At 32.6% G+C, this 23651-nt stretch overlaps 2 protein-coding genes across 6 annotated transcripts in view; one reads left to right on the top strand and one right to left on the bottom strand.

Annotated features, from left to right (window-relative positions):
• The window catches only part of LUBEL (Linear Ubiquitin E3 ligase), a 66374-nt gene extending 47923 nt beyond the window's left edge, over positions 1 to 18451 (bottom strand). For 4 of the 5 annotated variants that reach the window (XR_010844622.1, XR_010844624.1, XM_014425280.3 and 1 more), the window contains exons 1-2: positions 18391 to 18451; positions 3834 to 3914 (exon numbers count right to left, since the gene is read on the bottom strand). Coding sequence is in view for 2 of the 5 variants with exons in the window: in XM_014425280.3 (XP_014280766.1) it covers positions 3834 to 3914; positions 18391 to 18396 (87 nt within the window). In the remaining 3 variants the exon portion in view is untranslated. Of the gene's footprint in view, positions 1 to 3833; positions 3915 to 18331 lie in introns of all 5 variants that reach the window. The other variant, XR_010844623.1, reaches the window with a different exon arrangement.
• A 3457-nt stretch (positions 18452 to 21908) lies between these two features.
• The window catches only part of LOC106683674 (NAD-dependent protein deacylase), a 23853-nt gene continuing 22110 nt past the window's right edge, over positions 21909 to 23651 (top strand). The window contains exons 1-2 of the mRNA XM_067051805.1: positions 21909 to 22419; positions 22662 to 22876. Of these exons, the coding sequence (XP_066907906.1) occupies positions 22168 to 22419; positions 22662 to 22876 (467 nt within the window). The 5' untranslated portion in view covers positions 21909 to 22167. The remainder of the gene's footprint in view (positions 22420 to 22661; positions 22877 to 23651) is intronic.

Genomic DNA, 23651 nt, shown 5'->3' with positions numbered 1-23651 from the left:
AAAAAAAAAAAAAAAAAAAAAAAAAAAATTAGCCAATTCTAAGGAGCGTCCATACGGCAGGAACTCGTCATGAAGTGTAGAGCTAAGTGAGAAATCGGCTCCAGCTCCAGCGCCTGCTATGCATAAGAGGTCCACCAGGTTAGTCTATGAGGATCTAGCTTTCTCTGAACTCATGGGTGGAACATCTGTGAAGAAGACACAGCAGCAGTCCCCACAGCTGACTCAGCCTGCCTCGACGATAACTGCTTCTACGTCGAATGGTGCAATCGAACAGCAATGCTCACGCATGGATCAAATGCTGGGCATGGTCACTACAATGATCGGTAAAATTTTGGAACGTGATTATGCCTGAACACATCATTTTGAACTACAACGTCAGAGGCCTCTCTTCGAAGCAGGCTGAGATCGAGATGCTTCTTCAACAACATAGGCTAGCTGTAGTTGCACTAACCGATACTGTGCTTATTGCCTCGTCCTGGGTATACTTTCGTGGCTATACATCGTTCCGAGAGGTCTGTACACTTCAGATCCGAGAAGGCGTTATTTTTTTCATAGCCCCAATAGAAAATATTAAAATAAAGCTGTATACATTTCTTTTAGCATCAGTTCTTTTACTGGAGCACTGATCCAATCTAAGGACTGATTGAGATAGTATATTTGGGATTTTATATAAGTGATTAAAATATACGAGGTGCTGGGGCGCACTTCGTTTTCTAACTTATGATTTTGGTCAGGAAGGATATCCCTCCTAGGAGCATCCCTAACCCTGTGGCTGCGACGGTTGGTACACAAATAGTCACAGTTGATGTACGATTAAAACATCGGTACACTTTCAGGTGTGTGTGTATAAGAGACTGAGGGCTGCGCTCACTTCTATGAAGTTCCTGCTGCAATATGCCGAGGCTACCAGACGGTTTGTGGTCCTTAGAGATTTAAACGCTCGACACACTACCTGGTTATGAGTCAGTAGTAATCCACTAGGCATTTACATTACGAAGACCAGATTGGCTCTTTTCCACCCAGGGGTTAACACCTTTAAAGATCAGTCTCGACCTGCATGGACGTCAACTCTTGATCTTCTCCTGACCAGGAACGCCCACATAGTCACTGATAGCCAAGCCCTCCCTCTCGGCCCATCCAATCACAGGCCAGTGAAATATAGATTTGAGAGTACTCCTGCTAGACCACCAGCGAACAAGTACCTTCTCCATAAAGCTGATTGGAAGGGATAGAGGTCAAGGGTTGACGAGACACTGCCTGCAATAGTACCGTGTTGTACACATAGAGAGATTGAGGAAGCGGTTGAAATCGTTACCACTGTCATTGAGAAGGGGTCAAACAGGAACATACCATAGTTCTCCCTACTTCCCAATCACAGGAGGAAGCCACCAAAACATGTGCTCGCTCTCATCAGGCAGCCGAACAACCTTCGTAATATGTACTTCCGATCGCTTGACTATAATCTGAAATCGACTGTTAACGTAATGAAGAGGCAGATATATAGCTTAGTGCGGGATTGGTAGACTTCCCTCTGGCATGATCAGCTTCGACGAACACACGATGATCATTGTAAATTTTGGAAGCTGGTAAGAACATTTGTGGCCTAGAGGAAGTCGATCCATCTAACACCCGATGCGGAGTTGCTGATATCTGGAGAACAGGTTGTCCTACTGGCCTCACACTATGCTGCGAAGGGTGCTGAAAGGACAAATAGTGCTCCGTCACCACCATCCGATAGTCTCTCAGTCATAATGACAAACCCATTTTCTCCACAAAGGGAACAGAGCGTCCGGACGGGATTCTATATGTGCTATTGAAGATGTTTCCCAGGAAGGTAAAAGCGTACCTGCTAAACATCTTCAATTCGTGCATGCACTTGTCATATTTTCCCACGGCATGGAAACAAGCTATTTTTCTGCAGCTACTAAGGCCAGGGGAGAAAGGGAACTTGTCTGAGCACTATAGACCAATTAGCCTCCTTTCACACATTATCAAGGTGTTTGAACGTTTGGTACATCATCAACAGATAGACCACTAAGGTGCTGCTCATATAATTCTACCGGAGCAAACCGGTTTTCAAAAGGTTGTCTCTTGTGACCATCACTTGGCAAAACTCCAGGTACTCGAGAACTGTTCGTGGAACAGATGAAGAGAAACCACCTGCAGAGTACCACAAGGTTCAGTGCTGAAACACTTGCTCTTCGTCATCTTCACTGAGCCAATCGTGTCTCTGGAACATAGAGAAGCAGTGGTTACAGCCTATGCCTATGATATAGGAATCTATGCCTCTAGCGCCAGGCTAAAACGGGCTCTCACCTTTGCATAGGAAGCTTCTGCCACCATCGTAGCTGTATTGAAGAAGAATGGCATCAGGGTGCACCCGTCTAAAACTCATGTTATTGTCATGTCCTCCTTCCAAAAAAGGCCAAAAGAGCTGTTTTCCCCAGAGATTGGTAGTGGATGAACAGGGGCGGAAGATTTCTAATACCATCCTCTTACCTTGGCGTGACGGTATATCATCAGAGTGTCATACGTGAAGAGCTCCAACTCCCCAATGTCCCCGGTGTACTTAAGTCGCAGGTACATCAAATTTTTTGATGGATTGAAGGCTTGTTCTAACTCCCTTTTTCGAGATATCGCCGCTCCATCAAGACCTGAGGGGTGGCAGAGCTTGCCCCCTTGGTCGACGCCCACGACGAGGAAAGGGCCTTACAGACTAAAGCGATCTTACTTCACTCCTAACTAGCGGAACGTCCTCCCCGATAATCCACTACATGTTAGTTAGCTACATGCTTCTAACTACCTTAATGGACCCTGCAACTAACCTTATAATGCCACAAAGCAATCAAAGGCAATATCTTACTGATGTATATTATCATGTAATATGTATTCATGTCATGTATTAACCAAATATAAACATGAAGTAGGTTACGAAAAAAAAGGGGGAGTGGCGGTTTCAGGCCGTTTTTCAATTTTGGGCGCCGTTGTAATATTTGTCGATTTAACTCTCTTAAAGTTTCCTCTTAGCATTTCATAACTGATATAGTACCGTTCCCTGGGGGTCTTAGTGGGGCGGGTATGATGAAGTATAAACTTTTATTTGGGTATTGAGCAAATGAACGAAACTTGTTTTGTTTTTTAAAATAAAAGTGTGGAGAAATTTCTAACAAATCTTTTTGAAAACATGATAAAAAAACATCGTTATGAACTTATATTGATATTCATGTTATAATCAACAAATTATACCTTTATCAATAGATCTGATTGAGATATTTTTTTTTTTATTTTGTGAAGAAAAGTAATAGTTTATTGGTGGTGGCTACTCATATATTTAACATCACTTCATGGTACTATACCTGGCTATGTACTTACGTATTATGTGCCTGGCAATTATAACCTGACACCATAACATGGAATGAATCCTTTTTAGTTCATCATCAAATACTTAATGGTTATCCATTTCCATCAGTAAAGACCTCTGCTTGGTAAGGCCCTGATCTCTTTAAGCCAAACTGAAAAGGATCCGTTGATAGGAAGAAGAGATTTGTTTATGATTTTAGTAAATGAAAATTGGCAGTTTTGATCTAATTAAAACAGTAATTGTTTTAATAACAAGTAATAACCCCATTGATTTCCCAAAATATTTCTCAGAAAAAAAGGGAATAATAATTTTAAAAACATCATATTATATACACCAAATGCCACAAATCAAACTCGTCAGAAAGGTGCATAGAAGGTTATAACCGAAAGCTATGGAACATATAATTGGACGTATAATACGTAAGTACCGTTCTTATTAATAGCCTGGCGAACGGACCAAGTTCTGTACTTACAATCCATTGAGGCATCGCTCGGGCAGCCCGCAGCCTGGCGGAGGGTTTGGTAGACTGGATCTGGTGCCATCTATCACCCTCCTGCAATGATATAGCAACCATTATTAAAGAGTACATATTAGGACATCAGGGTTGAATTACTATCATGAACGCCGATATCAAAAACACAAGTATTCTCAGGACGTTCCTTTCAGTTTATTGATATTATTAATTCATAGGAGACGTTACTTGAATAATTTTAACGACATATCATTTATAATCTCAAGAAAATATATTCATATCTTATTCTATAATTCTGTTTTGTACGACGTTTCTAGAAATCCAACTTTTGTGAACTTTTTGGATCTATTAAAAATTATTTTACTATAATTATACTAACCTAATGACTTCATATTTGCATGCAAGTGGACATTTTTTTTGTAGAAAATTAGTTTTAATATTTGATTTGTAATTAAAAATGTTTATTTGTAACCTAAATACTTTGTAAATATAATCATGAATACAATAGTTGATGGCAACACTGCTTCGGACTTTGGAACACTTTGTTGATGCTTTGTCTTGGGTCTGTTTGCTTGTAGCGTGTGACCATTAGTGCGACACGTTCTCTTTGTTTTTTGTTATAAAACCCTTCATAAGATACGAAAATTTTCCTTATGTGAAATGATTAGCAATATAATTTAGCAGTCGGACGAATGTTTTGATGCATCGTTTGAGCGTGATAATATTAATGTTTAAAAATTAAAATAAAAGAATTCTTTTTACACTATAACTACACCCGTTTAATGACATGATATCTCAAATATTATGCCGACAGCAACCAGAAATGAATGATTATATAGTGATAGTCGTGATATTGACTATCATAAATCAAAAAGAACCACGTGTAGGTGGCGCTAAAAAGTAACTCCAAAAATATTAAAGGCAAATTATTAAATGTATTCGTTTTGTCTGAAATTTCTGCTCGAACGTAACCAATGTCAAAATGGTGAACGGAAACGTTGGAATTCAATAGTATCTACTATGTTTTGTGTCATCCTTGTCCCCTAACTGTAGAATCTTCCTCTTTGTTTAAGGATTTAAAATTAAGAAGAAAAGATAAAGTGACTTTTCTGCTATATTTTCGGAAGGAAGAATTCCATAGCTTCATGTTTTTGAATAGAGATAGTAACCACCAGCATATAATATTAATTTTGTCACCGTTCTTGTAATTTTTATTACGGCCAGTGTATATAGCACCAACAACTTCGTCAAGATGTTTATCGTGTTTCTTAGTAGGTCCTGAAAGTTGAAACTGTTAAAGGTCACGTATTTTTTACTAATAAGCATCTAAACTTGTAGCAGTATTTGCTCCATGGGCTTAGGCCAACGCCATAACGAGGCAAATAACATCGCATTTTGTTCTTTCAGAAGAGTCAAGGATATTTCGATGGACATATTATGTCTAGGGTATGACGGACATATCCAAATACCATCTCTATTTTAAAGATTTTAGAGAAGCCATATAGGATCTCTTATTTTAAGGTGTAGGGCAAAGTTTGGGGTGATAGATTTTGATTAGCCTGTGAATTTCCCTGTAATCACTGCCGTTTTTGAGAACGTATGTATCCTGCGTATTTATTATTCCTTGCTAGTAACGTACGTCATCTATCTCCGAGAAATAATCATGAGAAAAAATAAAATCTGATGTGCGCGCATCACACACATTTCATTTAGTGCCCTACATCGAGTTGAAATTAATACTTGCTCATTTTAAAACAATTACTTCACAATTGCAATACTTCTCTTTCCTCTATTTCCAGTCATATTAGTGACCAACAGAAACTGAATTTCGTTTGTTTTGTTTTCGTTAACTATATATAATTGAGTGCTACCAATGGGTAGTTTCTCAACAAGCCTGTATCACTCCATAATGACATACATCAAATTTACTAAACGTATAATTATGTACAGTTGTAAATTCCAATAAAGGTAATAAAAAAAAACTATATAAAAAATATTAAACAAGCAAATTCCATCCCGAATTGGCACCTATTATCTCTCTTGAACAATGGGATTTTCTGGCTTTCTGGTAAACCTATTATGGAAGCCAGAAATTTCAAACTATTGATTTTGGGGAAAAAATATGTAAAGAACAATTTTTATAGAGATTTTAAATTACTTAAATTTTTTTTACCTTAATGTTTGCAAAAAACTTCATCGTTTATTGAGATATTCCTAAAACTCCCAACGTCGAAAGCAAACGTAACAAACTTTGGAAATAGTTTCTAGTTATTACACGGTTAATGAACAATTTATGACGATTTACACTTTTTTGGTTACGCATGTTTTTATATAATTTTACGGTAATAAAAAGAGCTATTGAATTAAAATTGTTATCAATATCGTAATCATCACTGAACGATACCCTTTTACAAAAGACTTTTTTTTAATGATTTATATAGTGAAATTTTCATACTTATTACCATCTCAAATGGAATCCTAGGTCTCAATTAAGTAACATAATAAGTGGCTTATGTCTGGAGCCAGGGCCAACATGAGTAAGCAGTACCTTGTCTACTGTTACTAAGCCGTTTCTTTAAAAAATAATGGCCAATTGATTGAGAAAAATATAATTACTTTATAGCAAATAAAACATGTTTATTTTTGCCATAAAATGTTGCAATTTTTACCATATTATAAAACAATTTTAATGAATAAATGTCCTTGGAAAGTAGGTTTTGAACTACAGCAGCACCAGAATTTTAGTTTATTTTCATTTTCTCTCATTTATAATCAGTGAATAAGGTTTTCTTAAGCTTCCTACCATAAGAATATTAAATATCTTTTTTAAGCAGAACAAATTTGCCGATGGAGCTTTTAAACTTAAATAGCTCCCGAGATATAATTTTTTTTAAACTTTTTTTTTGTTTCCCAATGACGAGAAATCACCATGTTGTTGATTTATTTTTGGCGAATATTTTTTCGTGCCTTAAGTTTATCTTAATATCATGTGCTTTTTACATCTGGACATAGTAAAAGAGATAAAATTGAAATTCATTATTAATGGTTTCTAGATAAAAATCTAAATGCACTACATTACTATGAAAGTGTCCAGTCTAAAGTCGTGTAAAATTACATAATATAATAAAATTGCTCTTTAAATCGGAAAATGAGAATTCTGTGTATTAAATTAAAGTGCATTACAGAGGAAAACATGCCAGAGCATAGAAGCAGTACTATTTATAGAAGGAAGGCACTGCCACCATTGGGGGAAAAAATATTTTGGCTCACCGATTATTTCGGTTGTAAAATACTGATCTCATGGTGAACTTAATATACAGTTATATTGATACTGTTTAATTTGATTACTAATGAATTGATAAAAATCTAGTGCGGCGAGCACATCGCATCAAATTAATTTCTACTAAATATTATGGCAACAAACCACACCAAAGTTTTTTTCCACTGACTCTGAATATTAATTAATTTAAGAACACTCTTTTTTTTAAAATCCAGGTATAGCCAGATACCGAACCAAACTGTTAACATTTATTATAGCAAACAAGATTAATAAATTTTTATTTTGGCGGATTAAAAGTTTCATTATGAAATAAAACATTTTTATTTCAGAATTTAGTTAATAAAGCTTTTTTGGGAAATTTTATTCTTCAAACTTTAATATAAAAGCTTTATTATGAGATTAATTTTCAGCCTTCAGCTAGACCATTCACAAACATAAGCATGCGCACGGGAATTCACATATTTTACAAGACTTGTTATCTGGAGTCAGAAGGGCACAAAAAGTTTTATTAACGTTGAAAGCACGTGTTCGAATTTTTGCACGGCCATGATAATTCCTCTTACTATATATTATATAAATATTTTACTTTTATTTATAATCTTAGATACTTTCTTGAGACTGGTTAATGTTTTTTAAATAAATAGTTTAATTTTTATGCATTTTAGTCTCAACACATTTCATTTTCCTTACAAGACCACCTTTATACGGTGATAAAGTTTTAACAAATAGTGGCTGTGATAAATGAATTTTAATTTTTGTTTTTAATGTTAAAATTGTCTAATTAGAAATTGGTATTTATAACGATACATAGACATATTTTTAATTCATTATTATTTCAGATGTTAGTTCCAATTTTAGTATAATCCAATTGGAGAATGAAAAAAATAATTTATGAAGGTAGAAAATTGGGAGTATACGTCATCAGTGGAGATATAATTACACGTATAAATGTTCAAACTGCCTTTCGCCTCGTGGGTATATCATTCCCTCTTCCTCTGTACTTCAGGTAAAATAAAATATAAATACAAAAAAAAAAAGTCTGTTGAAGGAACTTTGTAAAAATATTTTATTAATATAACATTGAAGAATCAAAAGAGCCCATAAAACATCCTATGTCAGAAGGGTGTTTTAATGAAATATTAATTTTAGTACAAGTGACGCATAATAACTGAAGCTAAAGAAAACATAAGTAAAATGAAATAACGATCCTAAAAAATGTTACTAAAGCTGAAAATTCACATATTTCTACTATTTATGATAATAAATAGCTCTTCCCAATTAACTATAAAACTAAGGATTTTTTGGAGATAACGTTCGGTGTGAAACTAAAGTATAGAAATTTTTCCAACAAAATGCGTACATTAAATTATAGGATTTTTTTATCAACTATTTTTCATATTGCTTGAGGTGCTGAGAATAGGAACAAAAAAACGTCGTAAATGCTTTCAGTATTTTAAAGATAAAAGATAAAAAATTAAAGGATGAAAAATTTCCTACAAATTGAGTACATATTATTTCATTTACGACTAAACTCTATAGAGAAAGCATTAGAAAGACCCCTTTTCGGTTGTCTGTGAAATCAAAATAAGAAAAAAAAAAATCACTTTTAAGTAACTTATTTTGTTTCAATATCAATGGAATTCTACATATGTCAGGTATATCCAGAAACATCCACCGGGTAGTGAAAATGGATTTTTTTTTCGTTTCACACAGCATCCCGAAAAAAATATGTTTTGTAATTTTAAAAAATCTACCACCCAATAATAGTATAGTATATTTGAAATCCAAACTGGTGGTCAGGAATCACGTTGTTTGAATATAGGATTAGGTGTCGGTGTTTTAATATGCTAGACTTATTTTTCTAGACTTTTCCCTGAAGTTGGTAAGCTGGTTGTGGTAGAAGGATGATATTTAGATTTTGGGGGGAAGAGAGGGAGAGTGAACTCAGTATCATTTTTATTATTTACAATTTCCATGGGGTGAGGTATATTTTCAATTGAGCTGTGGTAATTGGATCATGACCAGAATATTTTTTGGCAATTTTTGAATAGAGTTTGAAAATGAGAATCGAGAATCCAAAAAAGTTTGAAGGAAGGGAAATTTAGACTGAAAGGGTTAGTTCCGCTTCAACATGTAAAATAATGGATTGGTTAAGGATGATTTGAAATATTTTTAGTTTGCTGCGAATATTTGGGATTTTTCTTCTTCGGATCTTGACCAGATCTGGAATTCAGTAGGGAGAGCGGTTTTAATCATTTTTAATAAAGCTTTGGTAGTTCGGTAAAATTTGAGTTGTAGTTGTTAGATTTTCTGAAAATTTGACATTTCCTAATTTCTGTTTTAAGTTTTTTGGTAACATTACTAGCTGTGCGCTTTTCTGTTAATAAGAGGCAAATATGCCAGTTGATTACATTTGTCATTTTCGGTTTTAATGTACTGTCATTGATAGTGGGATCTATTAATATTGCCATTTCTTCGATAGAGAAGTCAAACTGTTGCTCTGTTTTTAATGGAAACAATAATTCTAATTGATTTTCTAAATCATTAGAATAAATGCTCCAGTTTACTTGTCCTGTATGATCTTTTAAATTATACATTTCTTGGAATTTAGGTTAAGGGTATGAGATTTGAGACTGAGGATGGAAAGCCTTTGGAAATAATGGTATGTTTGAGGCTGAAGAAGGGAAACTTGAGGCCCTGTAGGTTCAGATAGATTTTTAGTTGTGATTCTTGAATATGTAGTAGGATTGGTTTTGAAGCAAGCTCATTCCTCATTGAAGGAGTTGCCATATTTAGTCTGCAGGAGTTGCGTTCTTGCCTTTAGAGCTTTTTATTATTGCATTTTTTGTAAAATATTCAATCAATTGTACCATCCGTAAATGTTGGTGGGATTTTACGAGGTTTATGTAAGTGTCAGACTTGTGTGGGGTTGCATATTCAAGTCCTGTAGTAGGCGATGGTCTTCCAATATTTTGATAGTTTTAAAATATTAGTATTGAACTATTACAAGTTTCTCTCTTGGCTCTTCGCAGTGTTTACACGTGTAAGAGAGCCTATTGATTTGAAATATTTTAGTATTCTTAGGTACTGGCTGATTGGAATTTTTTCAAGATTGTTAGCTAATGGATCGATAGATCAACGAAAAACAGTGATAAGAAATAAATACTTTACGGTTAGGTGGAACACATTGCAAATGGTTCTCATTTTGCCCCAGTAATACAAAGTCCTTCTTGATAGCATTAGATAGTCTGCAGGTATCAGTTCCTTCTTATGTACTATGTACATAAGACAAATGTGTACGACATTTCTTTTTTTTATCGATAAAGCTATAATTTTTTTATGTTAAAATATTTATCAGTTTTCGCATTATGATCTTTATTAGAAGGTTGTTCATTTACCGTATTGAACTTAACGGTTGGTTGGTTGACAGAAACAATACTCAAATTGCTAGAAAAAATTGATTTGAAGCCAACGGTTCACCCCACGTTGCAGGGTTTTATCTGGGCTGAATCCAAACACTAAACATTTGTAAACTACGTTAGGACTATAAGATTTTATAAAAATGTATTCTAATCTATGTTAGGACTGTAAGATAGTATCAAAAATATTGTGAAAAATAAATAAAGTAAATTAAAAGAAATAATGGAAGAGGATAGTTACCGTATGAAGTAAGTTGTAGGAAGATAGTCAGGGTGGGAGTCAATAAAAGTATCAAAATACTAAAAGAAAACTATTTATTGTTAACCAGACAATAAGTAGTTAGCAGTAATAAGTAGGTAGTTATATTGACTACCATCCGGACTATCTTCCTACAAAATAGAAATAAGATGAACAGACTATGAAATGCAGTAATAAATAATAACAATAAAACGGAGTAACACCGAATGAAATATTATATATAAGCAAAATTAAAAACATTATATTATAAATTATAGATGTAAAGTAGGTATATGACGGGTTGATAAATAAAACCAGGGAAAAAAGTAACGATCAAGAAAACAGAAAAATTATGAAAAAATGAGAATATTAAGAGCACTAGCAAGTAAACAGAAGAGGTAGTAGAAAAAAATTAGGTGGCAGGAGTGAGGAAATACGTTGCAGATGACAGTTAAATATTGATAGTTCATCATAAGAAGAAGATAGTATGAATATAAAATTATAGTAAAGTACTATAATTATGTATAATAACAGGTTATAAGTTAGGTATAGAGGATTGTAGGAATTTCTGTGTATTATCAGAAATTATGGGAATGTATATAGTAAAAGACCTGTATAGGAAAAGGAGGAAAAGGTTAGAGTAGCTTGTGAGAAATTGAAGGTGTGGGTACCTGAGATAGTAGGGTTTTCGTGAAAGTCTGGGAGTTTCTGTGTGACATTGGATAGGAAGTTGTTCACAAATATCAATGCACATCGTTCATTTAGTCAGTGCTGCTTACTTGTTCTTTATCTGTCTATGAAATTAGATAATGGAATCGCTCTTTAGGCTCTCTGGACACGGGGTGAGGCAGACTTAAAGCGAACGAGAATTATCGTGAGCTTTTTATTCGAACCATGTATATAATGTCATATGTCTCCTTACGATGCGGTTTTGCTACTAGCATTCTTCAACAAAGAAACACGAATCCCAATTTTTCAATTTGAGCTTAGAGTGCAATTTCATTATCTAATTTAACAAGTAGCGCTGACTGAATGAACGATGTGCATTTGGATCAATGTTTCTAAAATTTATATAGCGTACTCGGAAAACATAAAGGCCTATATATTAAGCAAGTTCTCCAAGGAATTTGTTTAGTTTTTGAGTGGCGATGGTTTTTGAAGTTTTGGAGATATCCGAGAAATATCTTAATATAGAGTCGTAATATTTCTCTTTTAAGGGCATTGCTACTAAGATTTTAACTTTGTGATAATGTAAGCCTGACATTAAAATTTTTAAATGTGTTCCTTTAAATTGATTAACTATTAGTTTGATTTAACCTTTAACCTGAGTTCCATTAGTGTCTTGTTTTTATAAACGTTTTTCTATCAACGCATTAACCAAATTCAATCGCTGAGTGACAAGTAAAAAATAGTCATATATCATATGTTTGAAGGGTTACGATCTTGTAAGTCCAGAGTATTATTGTTTATGCTTCTTCCAATATGTATAAACAATAAACATTCAATAATACTCTGGATTTACAAGCTCGTAACCCTTCAAACATATAATAAATGACTATTTTTTACTTATCACTTATCAAAACAAGACGCTAATGGATCCCTGGTTAATATTGGAAGAGGTATTGTGAATGTGAGGAAAAAGCACCGGATAAAATATTCTTGGATCCCGAAAGAAACAGGACTCACTGGCACACTGAAGATGGGAAGATTGAGCAAATGGAAATGGGCAGGGCTTCTCCTTCGGTGTGAAGATGACAGATAGTCAAACATGGCCACAGAATGGACTCCATACGACCTTCAACGAAGAAGAGGACATCAAAAGAAAAGATGGAGCGATGTGTTCAAAAGGATGGCAGGACTCCTCCTCTGGTGGAGAGCTGCTATGAAAAGGGTTGCCCCCTCCCAATAGGGGTGGTGACCCTGAGACTGATTGTGCTGACTATTACTCCAGAAAGGGAAGGCCTGTGCTGGAAAGGATGATGAAAGATGGAAAGAAAAGTGAAGTAGAAGTTAATGTTTTTCAAATTATATACATCTTCTTTAAATGTGAATATTTATGTTGTATTTTGTATAATTTCAATTTTTGGATAAATAAAAGGCTATTTCGTTTCATTTCATTGTTTATGAATATGCTGTCTGCGGCAGTCATTTTGTTAGTTATTGCATATAATTGTATTGTGATTGGAATTTTGTATGTAAACGTTTGCACTTATGAAGAAAATTGTGATTAGGATGATGAACCTCAATGGATACTGCATTTTAGAATTATTTTTAGACCATTTCTTGTTTTAAAACTAGTATTTTGAAATAGATAGGAGTTTGCTCACTTATCACTGCTTTTTGGCTAGCTAATTAGCTAAATAGTTTCCTTCATTTCGGACTAAGGTTTAGAAAATTTAAACTATAATGCCAGAGTCGATCACGTATTTCTGGATTAGTTGTAGAACGTATCAGGCCCATAGCGGCTGTTTGTATGGTGTTATGACGAAGTTTCAATTGGGTGATCAGTTACTTTACCGACCTCTATTTCTCGGCTTGCTTGTTGGAGCACGAGTTGCCAAGTTTGAATTTGGCACTTATCACATTTCCGCTCCTACCCCTTCGTAGGCTGGCTCATCCCACATTCTCTCCGTCTTTGAAACTATTAGGGCCCGAGGAATATACAATAATCAAAACAATTTCAGGACTTCATGATCAAGAAATTAATTATAAAAACAGTTTCCTAATTTATTTGTAATTATACAGAATTTACGTAAAAGGTTCCTTATGAACAAGAGGAACACAGTTATAAGATGATCACTTTTTTTTCTTTATAGTTATTAATGGGGAATTCTAAAAAAAAAGTCAATTGTAATAACACTGGAATATTTATTCAATCCTCGATTTTTTGGTATTTATTACGTTCTCCTTATTCCTGTTTATAATATCCAATAAAAAAAATTAACATTTTCATCAATAAGTCCTTTTTTTATTTATTTATATTTGCAAGTATATTTAAAAAATATAAACAAGAAGTAAATTTGATCTAAGTCTTTTTTTTTGTGGTTTTAAAACCCCTAATTATTACAACTTATTTCTGTAACGAAATCAATTTTATTACACCTTATAAAAATATAAAAAATCATGGTACAAACTTTTTAGAAATGAATTCATAATTTTTTTTTCTTACCTCCTTTATTATAAATAATAATAAAAAGAAAATTATGAATTCATTTCTAAAAAGTTCGTACTTTGATTTTTTATATTTTTATAAGGTGTAATAAAATTGATTTCGTTACAGTAAGAAATTAGGGGTTTTAAAACCACAAAAAAAAAAAGACTTAGATCAAATTTACTTCTTGTTTATATTTTTTTAAATACACTTGCAAATATAAATAAATAAAAAAGGACTTATTGTTTATAATTGTTTTTGCAATGAATCCTATTATATTATTCATACACACTATCATTTTGTTGAGAATGAGAATATTAAACAGTTACTCACCTAACCTTATAATGCCAAAAGGGAATCCAAGGTAACCTTCTATGCATATAGCATACCTCCTATATGTACGTACTAAATACCAATTAAAATCTTTTTAGGAGGGCACGAAAAAAAAAAGTTACTAACAAAAAATAACATATTTATAATTTATTGATATGCGGAAAAATGTAAAATGATCACACCCTTGTGTACCTAAGATCATTTAAATCATCCATCTGAAAGGTTGATTGAATTAAAATCATTTAAAGTTAAAGCTGAAAGTATTTACTTGAAACAACAATCCTGCATCAGTTTCACTAGATCCCTTAATTGTATTGGTGTTGGCAGTTTTATCACGATATCTAAAATATCAAATGTCTTTATTATTTAATTTATGGCTAGGAGTATAAAATATTTTGTACCGTTGTTTTCTTTAAAAAAATAAATAAATAAATAAAATCCTTACTTATTATCTCCTTTACTGTATTTTCTGGACTGCGTATATTCCCGACAGCACGTCCTCTGTCTATCCCATTTTAGCTTATTCACAGGTTTAGTTTCATCGCATAAATAACAGAAGATGTTAGAATACCAAAGGATTATTTGCGATAAATTACGATCTAGGTACAACAAACTCTCCAAATATATAAAATATATTCATAAGGTTGCTACTCAAAAAATTATCACTATTTTGCATAGATTCATATTTTCTGTTTGTGAACCTCTAGAAGGAACTTTCATTTAACCAACGTGATAACACTGCTTAAGCGCTCTAAATCGATTTTTATTGCATTTCTTTCACTGCTTAGCTTTCAAGATGAAAGGTCAATTTTCAGCTATGAACGTTTAGATATATATGTTTATTTATATTCTATATAGTTTTATCCTTCATTACAGTGCTGTAATCGAAATGTTTTTTGTTATCTAACGGTTTTTCCTTCCTATAAATAGACTTTCTAATAGCCATCTGAAAATGTGCTTTTATTTTTGCATAACCACCTAATTAAGTACGGTACTATTTGCTATTTGCGGTAAACTTCAAATTCTCTTTACAAGGCATCGATCCCTCTATAGCGTCAAAACATTGCTGGATGATAATATTGCCCATATGGGTTAGTAAAAAATGTTCATGATGAGGTGTTTCACGATAGAAATGTTTAAAATATTTTAAACTAAAGGATTGTTTCTTTGATTACTAAAATCAGATTAGGAAATTGATCCTATCGAGTAGAGTTGGGCAAACATTAGCTAAAGATAACACTATCACTGGGTTAATGACTAAATTGTCCTGGATGCAATGTTTATTTATTATTAGATATAATAATAAATAAACATTTAATAATTTTGTTTTTGGAAATTTATTAGACACTTCATACAGCTACTTACTATCAAATCTAATGGTTCCTACCACTCAATTGTTTTATTAAAACAAACGACTTGGTTGTTAAACTAATGTCCTGACTAATTGCCCAGTTTCTGTGGCCATCATAAAAAAATTGGGATTCGGACTTCTACAAAAGTGATTTGAGCTTTTTTTTGTGTTTCTTCATGGTCCCGGGAAGCTATGTACATGAAAAATGGGAGATTTTTTTATGATGGTTCACTCGCTTGACATTTCAAACTAGAAAATGTAGATGTTTTTGAGAATCACCCTAAGCTCAAAAACGTTTCGCGGCCTGTACATAAGAATATACCTTTTAGAAATAATGACCTAATTTATTATTTTGTAGTAAATAATTAAATAATTTTTAATTTGATAGGAAAATCACATTTTCCTTTAATAAAATAAAAGTAGGCGATAATAGTATTACCAATCGTAAAAATAGACCAGAGGTCATTAATAAAAAAAAAGAAAAGTTTTTTACAAGCCACCATTAAACATTAAAAGTTACTTATTATTCCGCCTATACAAGTTTCTGTTTATAACCTACCTAATTAGTGCTATATCCTTAGTGCTTTAATTGGAAAACAGCTGTCTACTTCTGCTTGCTATACTCGCTCTAAAAAAGGTAAACAAAACCACAACGGATGCTTTTCTGAAATGGTTCAAATTAGGCCCTCTTAAATTGTATGAATCCAGATCAGTTTATAATCTTTAACTGGTCTGGGCGGGATAAACCGTAAGAACCCAATCAAAGTATGTTTTTTTTAATAATGAATGCTTGTTACTCAAGTCTATTAAGGTGCGTGCATTTATCCAGCACAACCTCTAACATGAAAGCACCAAAACAACAGATTACCCAAAAGATAAATCCATTATGTAGTCTGTCTCACTAGATTATTTGTTTCTGTAAAGTTAGTAATTCGTGATTTTTGATAGTTACTGCTGATTACATCGACACTTCACTACTCAATAGAAGTGAGTTTGTTTACAATCTTGATTACAATTATTTTACTATGATTATGATAATAACTCACGTCTCTTTCAGTTTCCCCACTAGATATGTTATCTCATCTTACATACGAAAAAATGTCATCTATAATTTTATGATTATATAAAAATTATTGAAGGTATCTTTTTATAAAAATTATTGGTATCTTCAGTCTTCTGCGTAGTTCCATTTTTCACTTGTTTGCTTCGAGTTCCGAATGGTTCAGAACAGTCTTTTCACAAGTAACCGCATGTCTACATTTCACCAAAATTTAAACAAAAATTATTCTACGTCTTCTGAATTTTTTGACTTCAAACTCCCAATCTTTTTTTTTATTTATATCAATAATTTTTTTTATACTTCATGTGGAATCCTTTCTTTTTGCTTTTTTATCTTGTCCGTTGGAATAAGTTTGCAAGGAACGGTCTATTTTACAACGAAAAATTGTCCTTACTTTTTTCGAGCAGTTGTTTGTTCTTGATTTCAACACAGATATGAAACTCGTTGCCACCTTCAGAAGTTTCTTTGGCGCAGGTTTTTGTCTCAAGAATGTTTTGAACTACTATTAATTAGATGTTGTATACTTTCAAAGCTGGTACTTCACAATTCATTGATGTTTCTGAAAGTTTAGGTTTGATTGAAATCAGATTGAGTTCATAAAATTAAATCAATTTAATTCACCCTATGTATTATTAACAAAGATTGAATTATTGACAGGTAACAGTTTTATATAGTAATAAACAACATTTTGAATTTTTGACACATTTACCAAAATAATTAAAAGTAAACGGTTTATAATATGCAGGACTAAACGGAAGTGAACTTGAGAAATATTCACGAAAGTAGAATATGGAGTGATTAAAATGATTTCACAGCGCTTGCTATCTTCGATTATTTTTATTTCATAATAGTGTGTTAAAGAGTTATATAAATCAATTCTTTCTTATTTTTTATAAATAGGTTCAATAGGTATGTTTTATAAAATGGATTCAAAACGAAAATTTAAACAATCAATATTTTGTACATATATTCGGAAAAAAATAGGACCTGTGACATGTAATATAGTGCAAGGGAAATCTAAAGGCTTCTACACTTCACTGAGTTGTCAGCTAGTTCCGTCTATTAATTTTAAACTTGCAAAATTACTGAGATTTCAATATCAAGTTGTTCAATAGTAAAGTTTAGATTATTATTATAAATTAATCCGTAAAAAAATAAATGGACTCATTGCCATTTGATATTTTAAAGTTGACTATACAATCAGTTAAGATCATGTCAACATAATATTTAAAATAATATCAAGATGACGGGAAAACAAACAATTTCGAAACATTCCAGACTGAATATTTTACTCCCACGTGGTACAAATAAACTCCAGATTTCCTTTATACGCACAAATACTACTAAATACAAATCGATAAAAAAGTTTTATAAATTAGTTCAAAAAGTACTATTAGTAGATGATAATCAACAGCAGAAAGAGTGTTAAAATATCAACCGCTTATTTTTAAATTATTGTTTTTCAAACAATCAATTGCTTAAAATTAAAATATCTTAAAGTAGGGACTTTTAAACACTTATATAGTTTATTAATACAATATTTTTAGAAGATAAGGTCAACGGCATTATTGAAATCTGTTATTCTTTTATGCTTTATGGTTTCTAACTTAGGGACTGAATGTTGAAATGAAGAGTTGTATGGAATATTATAAAAGAATGTACTTACTATGTATTATGACCGATAACTTATTGAATAAGTATTTGCAATAATGCGGAAGAACTTGCCTGCATGTTGTTTCCGGTAGTGAAGGGATAACGGCGAGGTGCGGGCTGTTGCCAAGCCCAGACTGACTAATTATAGACACACAGACAACCTAGTCCAAGTACAAAAATAAGTTTCCAAAATCCAAGTGGGATATAACTCGCTAACATCAACAGCTTTCATTAATCATTTTTTTATACAAGTAAAATGTTATTTTACTTCATCTAATCAATTTAACTACAGACCCCAATGGATGTTTAGAAAACTGATCTGATTTTTGGGTAAACATAGTAAAATGAAAATAAAATTTTCAAATATTTGCCATTATTTCTCAAGATGAATAACAGTTTGATGTTGCTGAAAATGTTTTAAAAGCAATTTTTGGTAGAAGGAGTAGTACGGAGAGGGTACATAAGGCTACATTACATACGTATTTTCCTGAGAGAATTAATTTTGATCAATTTCTTTGTTTTACGTATCAGGAAAGTTTTTTTTAGTGAAAAATATAACTTGTAACATAAGTTTAATGTTGAACCTTTATCTTTTTTGGACCAAAATCGATGTCCCATCTAGTTTTATAAAAACAATCTCATAAAAAAAAAATTCCTTCAATTTCTTTTTTCATTTGACAATCAATGATATTGCAAAACAATCAATGATCGGACCTGGCTCATTTATGCTGCAACCAGCAGGCGTTCCTACACTGTGCCCCTGTCATCCAATTTCAAATATTTTCTGGCGTCATTAGTCACACAATCGGCAAACCGCAGCCTTACCCTCTTCACTGTATGACAACTAAAAAAGGGCTCGATGGAAATCCTGTTAGAAGTCAAATCATCAGTCATCCTGGCAAGATGGCCTACCCACCTTCTAAACTTGATAAAACAAGGGATATCCTGCTCATAAAATAAATCGCACACCTCCCAATTCTACGTCTACATTAAATTGTTTCATAAATTCAGCGAAACACCGTTTCTTCAAATATGAAAGTGCTATCGATTTTAAGATCGCGTATCGATTTATTTTTATTTTTCTGATTTCTAACATGTTTAATATCCCTTTATAGATTTTGAAATATGCAGAATATGAAAATGCTAACGATTTTAAGATCGCGTATCGATTTATTTTAACTTTTCTGATTTATCATCTTAGTAAAATAAATCGATACGCGATACTAAAATCAATATTGTTTTCATATTCTACATATCTCAAAACATCTAAAGGGACCCTAACATGTTCGGGATCAAGAAAGTTGAAATAATTCGATACGCAATCATAAAATCAATAGAATTTTCATTTTTGGCATATATTGAAACATACAAAGAGACCCTAACATGTTAGAAATCAGATAAGTTCATAAAAATCGATACGCGATCTTAAAATCGATGGTATTTTCATATTCTACATATCTCAAAACATATAAAGAGACCCTAACATGTTAGAAATCAGAAAAGTAAAAAAAAAAATCGATAGCATTTTCGTTTTTTACTCGTCTAAATATGTAAAATGGGACCTTCATACATTAGAAATTGAAGGTGGTAAAAAAATAAGTGAATTTAAAAAAAAAATCAAATTATTATTCGAATAATATGTATTGGATTAATTTTTTATTTGATTGAAATAGTACTTCAAATATCCGAATAAAAAAGTATTCGGATTGTTTAGTCATATTTTTATTCGAATTGTCTCTTGTCAATCAAATAATTTTTTCCCAACTCTGGCCAAAATAAAGTACAGATCGAATAAGAGTCCCATAAATCATAACTTTCGTTCACCTGGTTACCAAATTGCTGTAGAGGTGCTTTCGGAATCTAAAACAACAACGATTGGCAGCTAATATTCTCCTCCTCATCTCAACTGCTGTTTCATTGTTGCAAGTTACTTCAGATCTTAAATATCTTGAAAGATTTTAAGATACTTTATTTGGTTAAAACTTTGGTACCAAAGTACAAAACAAGAGCTAGCGACGAGAAAGTCAAAATTTATCAGTATTTCAATTAAATCACAGCTATCGAACCCAGCTGGGTTTTACGCTGAGATAAACCAAATTAAACAACCAAATACATTGGCTCAAATGGAATAAACCAACCCTCAAACGGATCCCTTCCGGTGGAGGTTAGGCTTGTACTAACTTGTAGCATTCTGTATAAGTTAGTTTTGAATTTCCTGCCGCTAGAGCTTGTTTTGTACCACTAAACCAAAACTTTAAATGGAATCCAATATATGTGTTGTTTTTAAAAGAAAATTAACATTAGTAATTACAATAACTGAGGTTACAGGCAATAATAGCTTGTAATAAGAAGACTTCATTTCTTAAATAGCGTAAGAACTAATGATTAGTACAACATATTTCTGATACAAAACGAAACAATCAATTTTTTTACTACAAAATACAACAAGTACATTAACTCCAAACCATTTCAAAAACTCGCTGGCTAGAGCTACCTTCTTTTTGCAAACCATTTAATTTCCCCGCAGTGACTCTTAGCAGGTGCAGCCTTAACTCATTCGTTAGTATTGTGAGACCTTTTGTATCCATGCTGACAGAGTATTTACCCTAGTGGCATTAGATTCCAGCTTCATAGGTGCATTTCACCTCTTTGAACATTCACCTCTTTATGGAAGGTTCTATCTCGTAATACCTAAATCTAATCTTCACATGCCAAGTAATTAAGATGGGAAAAAATAATACAAAACTCTACCTCCTACAAGTTGTTTTTAATCTTTACAGATCTGTCCTGAGGGTTGCTCTTTACATGGGCTAATAAGTTGCTACGGACATGGTATGTCTGCTATTGCTGGAGGTCTCTTGACCACCAGACACAATCGATGCCGGAGGGTAGCTTAAGAAGAAATATGAAATATTGCTCCGCTATATCTTTCAACATTTCCGCGGAGATCAGTTAATTCTAACCATACGGCATTTGAGGATTCGGACTACAATTCACACATGGTATTCCAAGTGAGGAAGAACACAGAACCTTCTGCCGCACCTCTTGCCAATATCCTCACGTCAAGGTTTTCTTGTACTTCGAATGATTAGGAGGTCTAATTCGTGGTTATTTTCTTCACCTTTGCCTGAGTTTTCTCAGTGGCCATCTTCAACTTCTTTTTCTCGTAGTGTGAAAAAGAGACCAACTTGAAACCTTATAATTACGTTCCTTCTGGTACCACAAACTGAATCTGAAAGTTGAACTTAATGTTCGAAACAATGTGTGTTCAATTGTATCACGCATAATAAATTAAATATAATTATTTATCATGTCTGAAAAACAATTATTACTTATTTTTAGCACAATCAGGCTAATAATTTGTCCTGAGTATACGTACTACTTTGAGTTTTATAAAAAAAAAAATCTTGATCGCGGTGAAGTCATAATTTGATTTTCTTTTACATCAATTAAGTTGAGATTCTTAAATAATATTTATATTGCATTATAACTGGCCAGTTATCATTTAGAGTGTCCCTATCATAAACTTTTTAAGTTCCTTATATTCTTCTCCATAGTAACTCTATAGTTGCTCTTTGCGATAACTTGTTGGTTTGTGATGATGAACTTGTAATTGAAAGCGGTTGATAACTTGTCACTATCGTTGCATTTTCTTGTTTGAAGTACTCATTTTTATTTTTCAGCTCTCTCCTTGTATTTCATTGTTTATATATGTTTGTTGAATTTTTCATTGTCTTTCCTTAATTTTATTCATTAAGATTTCACATTCCAACAAGAATTTTTTAAAAAATTTTTCTACGCCACGATTATTACTTTTGGATAGCATAGATAAGATAAAAGTGACAAGGAATGAATCAACCCATTAAAGACATGTCTAAGTTTCATCAAATTTTACAACAAGCAAATAAGGTGTTGGTTTTATCTGGTGCTGGCATTTCTGCAGAATCTGGAATTCCTACATTTCGTGGATCTGGAGGATTTTGGAGAACATATAGATCTCAAGAGTTAGCTACACCTGGAGCTTTTAAAAAATCTCCTTCACTGGTTTGGGAGTTCTATCACTACCGCCGAGAAGTTGTTTTAACCAAACAACCAAACAAAGTAATGTTTCTAGATTTATTCTTTAATATTATTTAATATACTATTCATCAGATAGAAATAATAAGAGTCGAAATGCTGTTCCTGTTCTAAACATTGTGGTTTAAGGTTTAATCTTAAAAATTTATTGTATTGTATAATTATTAATAGCTACAGAACAAGATTTTGTAGTTCTATTATGTATTCTTTTTATCTGTAGTAATTTATGTAGTAAGATGCATACTTAATTGTTTGATACTTTTAAGGCTCATGTTGCAATTGCTGCTGCTGAAAAAAAGTTAGCTGAGAGCGGAAAAAAATTAACTGTAGTAACACAGAATGTTGATGGTCTACACAAACGTGCTGGATCTACTAATGTTATTGAATTACATGGAAATCTTTTTAAAACACGTTGCACTAAATGTTCACAGATAACAGATAATACTGATTCACCAATCACACCAGCTTTTAAAAATAGAGGGTAAGACATTAAAACATTTTATTTATGTCATTTTTAATGCCAAGTTTAGGATTATTTTTTACCATCATGTATTCTGTTCCATTCAACAATTCTTCTGCAATTAAGTTTATTTGAGGAGCTTTAGAAACAGAAACAGATCAAAATTCATTTTCTCTGTTTTCTGATTATATACATTATGCCGAGCAATAGGAAATTATTGTTGGCAAGAAGTCCAAAGAAAAACAATTTGGACCAAACTGCTTTATGCCATTAATTTATAGAACTTAGAAGTTTGTTGTTCACAACAAACTTAATATATTGTTTTATTCTTCATCATTACGGTGTTATTAAATAGTACTGCATTGGAAGTAGGACTCTCACACTAGGATCATTGCCCTGGAAATGTTTTGCTTCGAAGTAGCTAAATATTATGCCAAGTTCCAGGTAATTATACTAGACCTAGATTCTGCAGCAGGTTTCATCCCAACCACTTATTTCATTTAAGATAGGGATAATACCAATTTAATAAAATGTGAGTAAGTATTCCGAAGCAGAGTAAATAATACTAATTTTGTTTTCAAATTTGGATCAGTTTATTCAATTGTTTTCTTACTTGTTTCATGATTTCTGTTATACTAAGTTTAAATTTGTAGCAGTTTCTTTTTTATGAATCAATAAGTTACTTATAATAATTGTATTTCTTAAGCATGTGAAAGTAGTCAGTTGTAATCTATTTGAAGCTAGATTTAAAAGATAGAAATAATGAGAGTCGAAATGCTGTTCCTGTTTATCTATA

This window comes from Halyomorpha halys, unplaced genomic scaffold (genome assembly GCF_000696795.3).
Source record: "Halyomorpha halys isolate HHAL.00 unplaced genomic scaffold, Hhal_1.1 Scaffold505.1, whole genome shotgun sequence".
NCBI lineage: Eukaryota > Metazoa > Arthropoda > Insecta > Hemiptera > Pentatomidae > Halyomorpha > Halyomorpha halys.
Note: the sequence above shows the minus strand (reverse complement) of the source record. Positions and strands in the feature narration are given on the sequence as shown.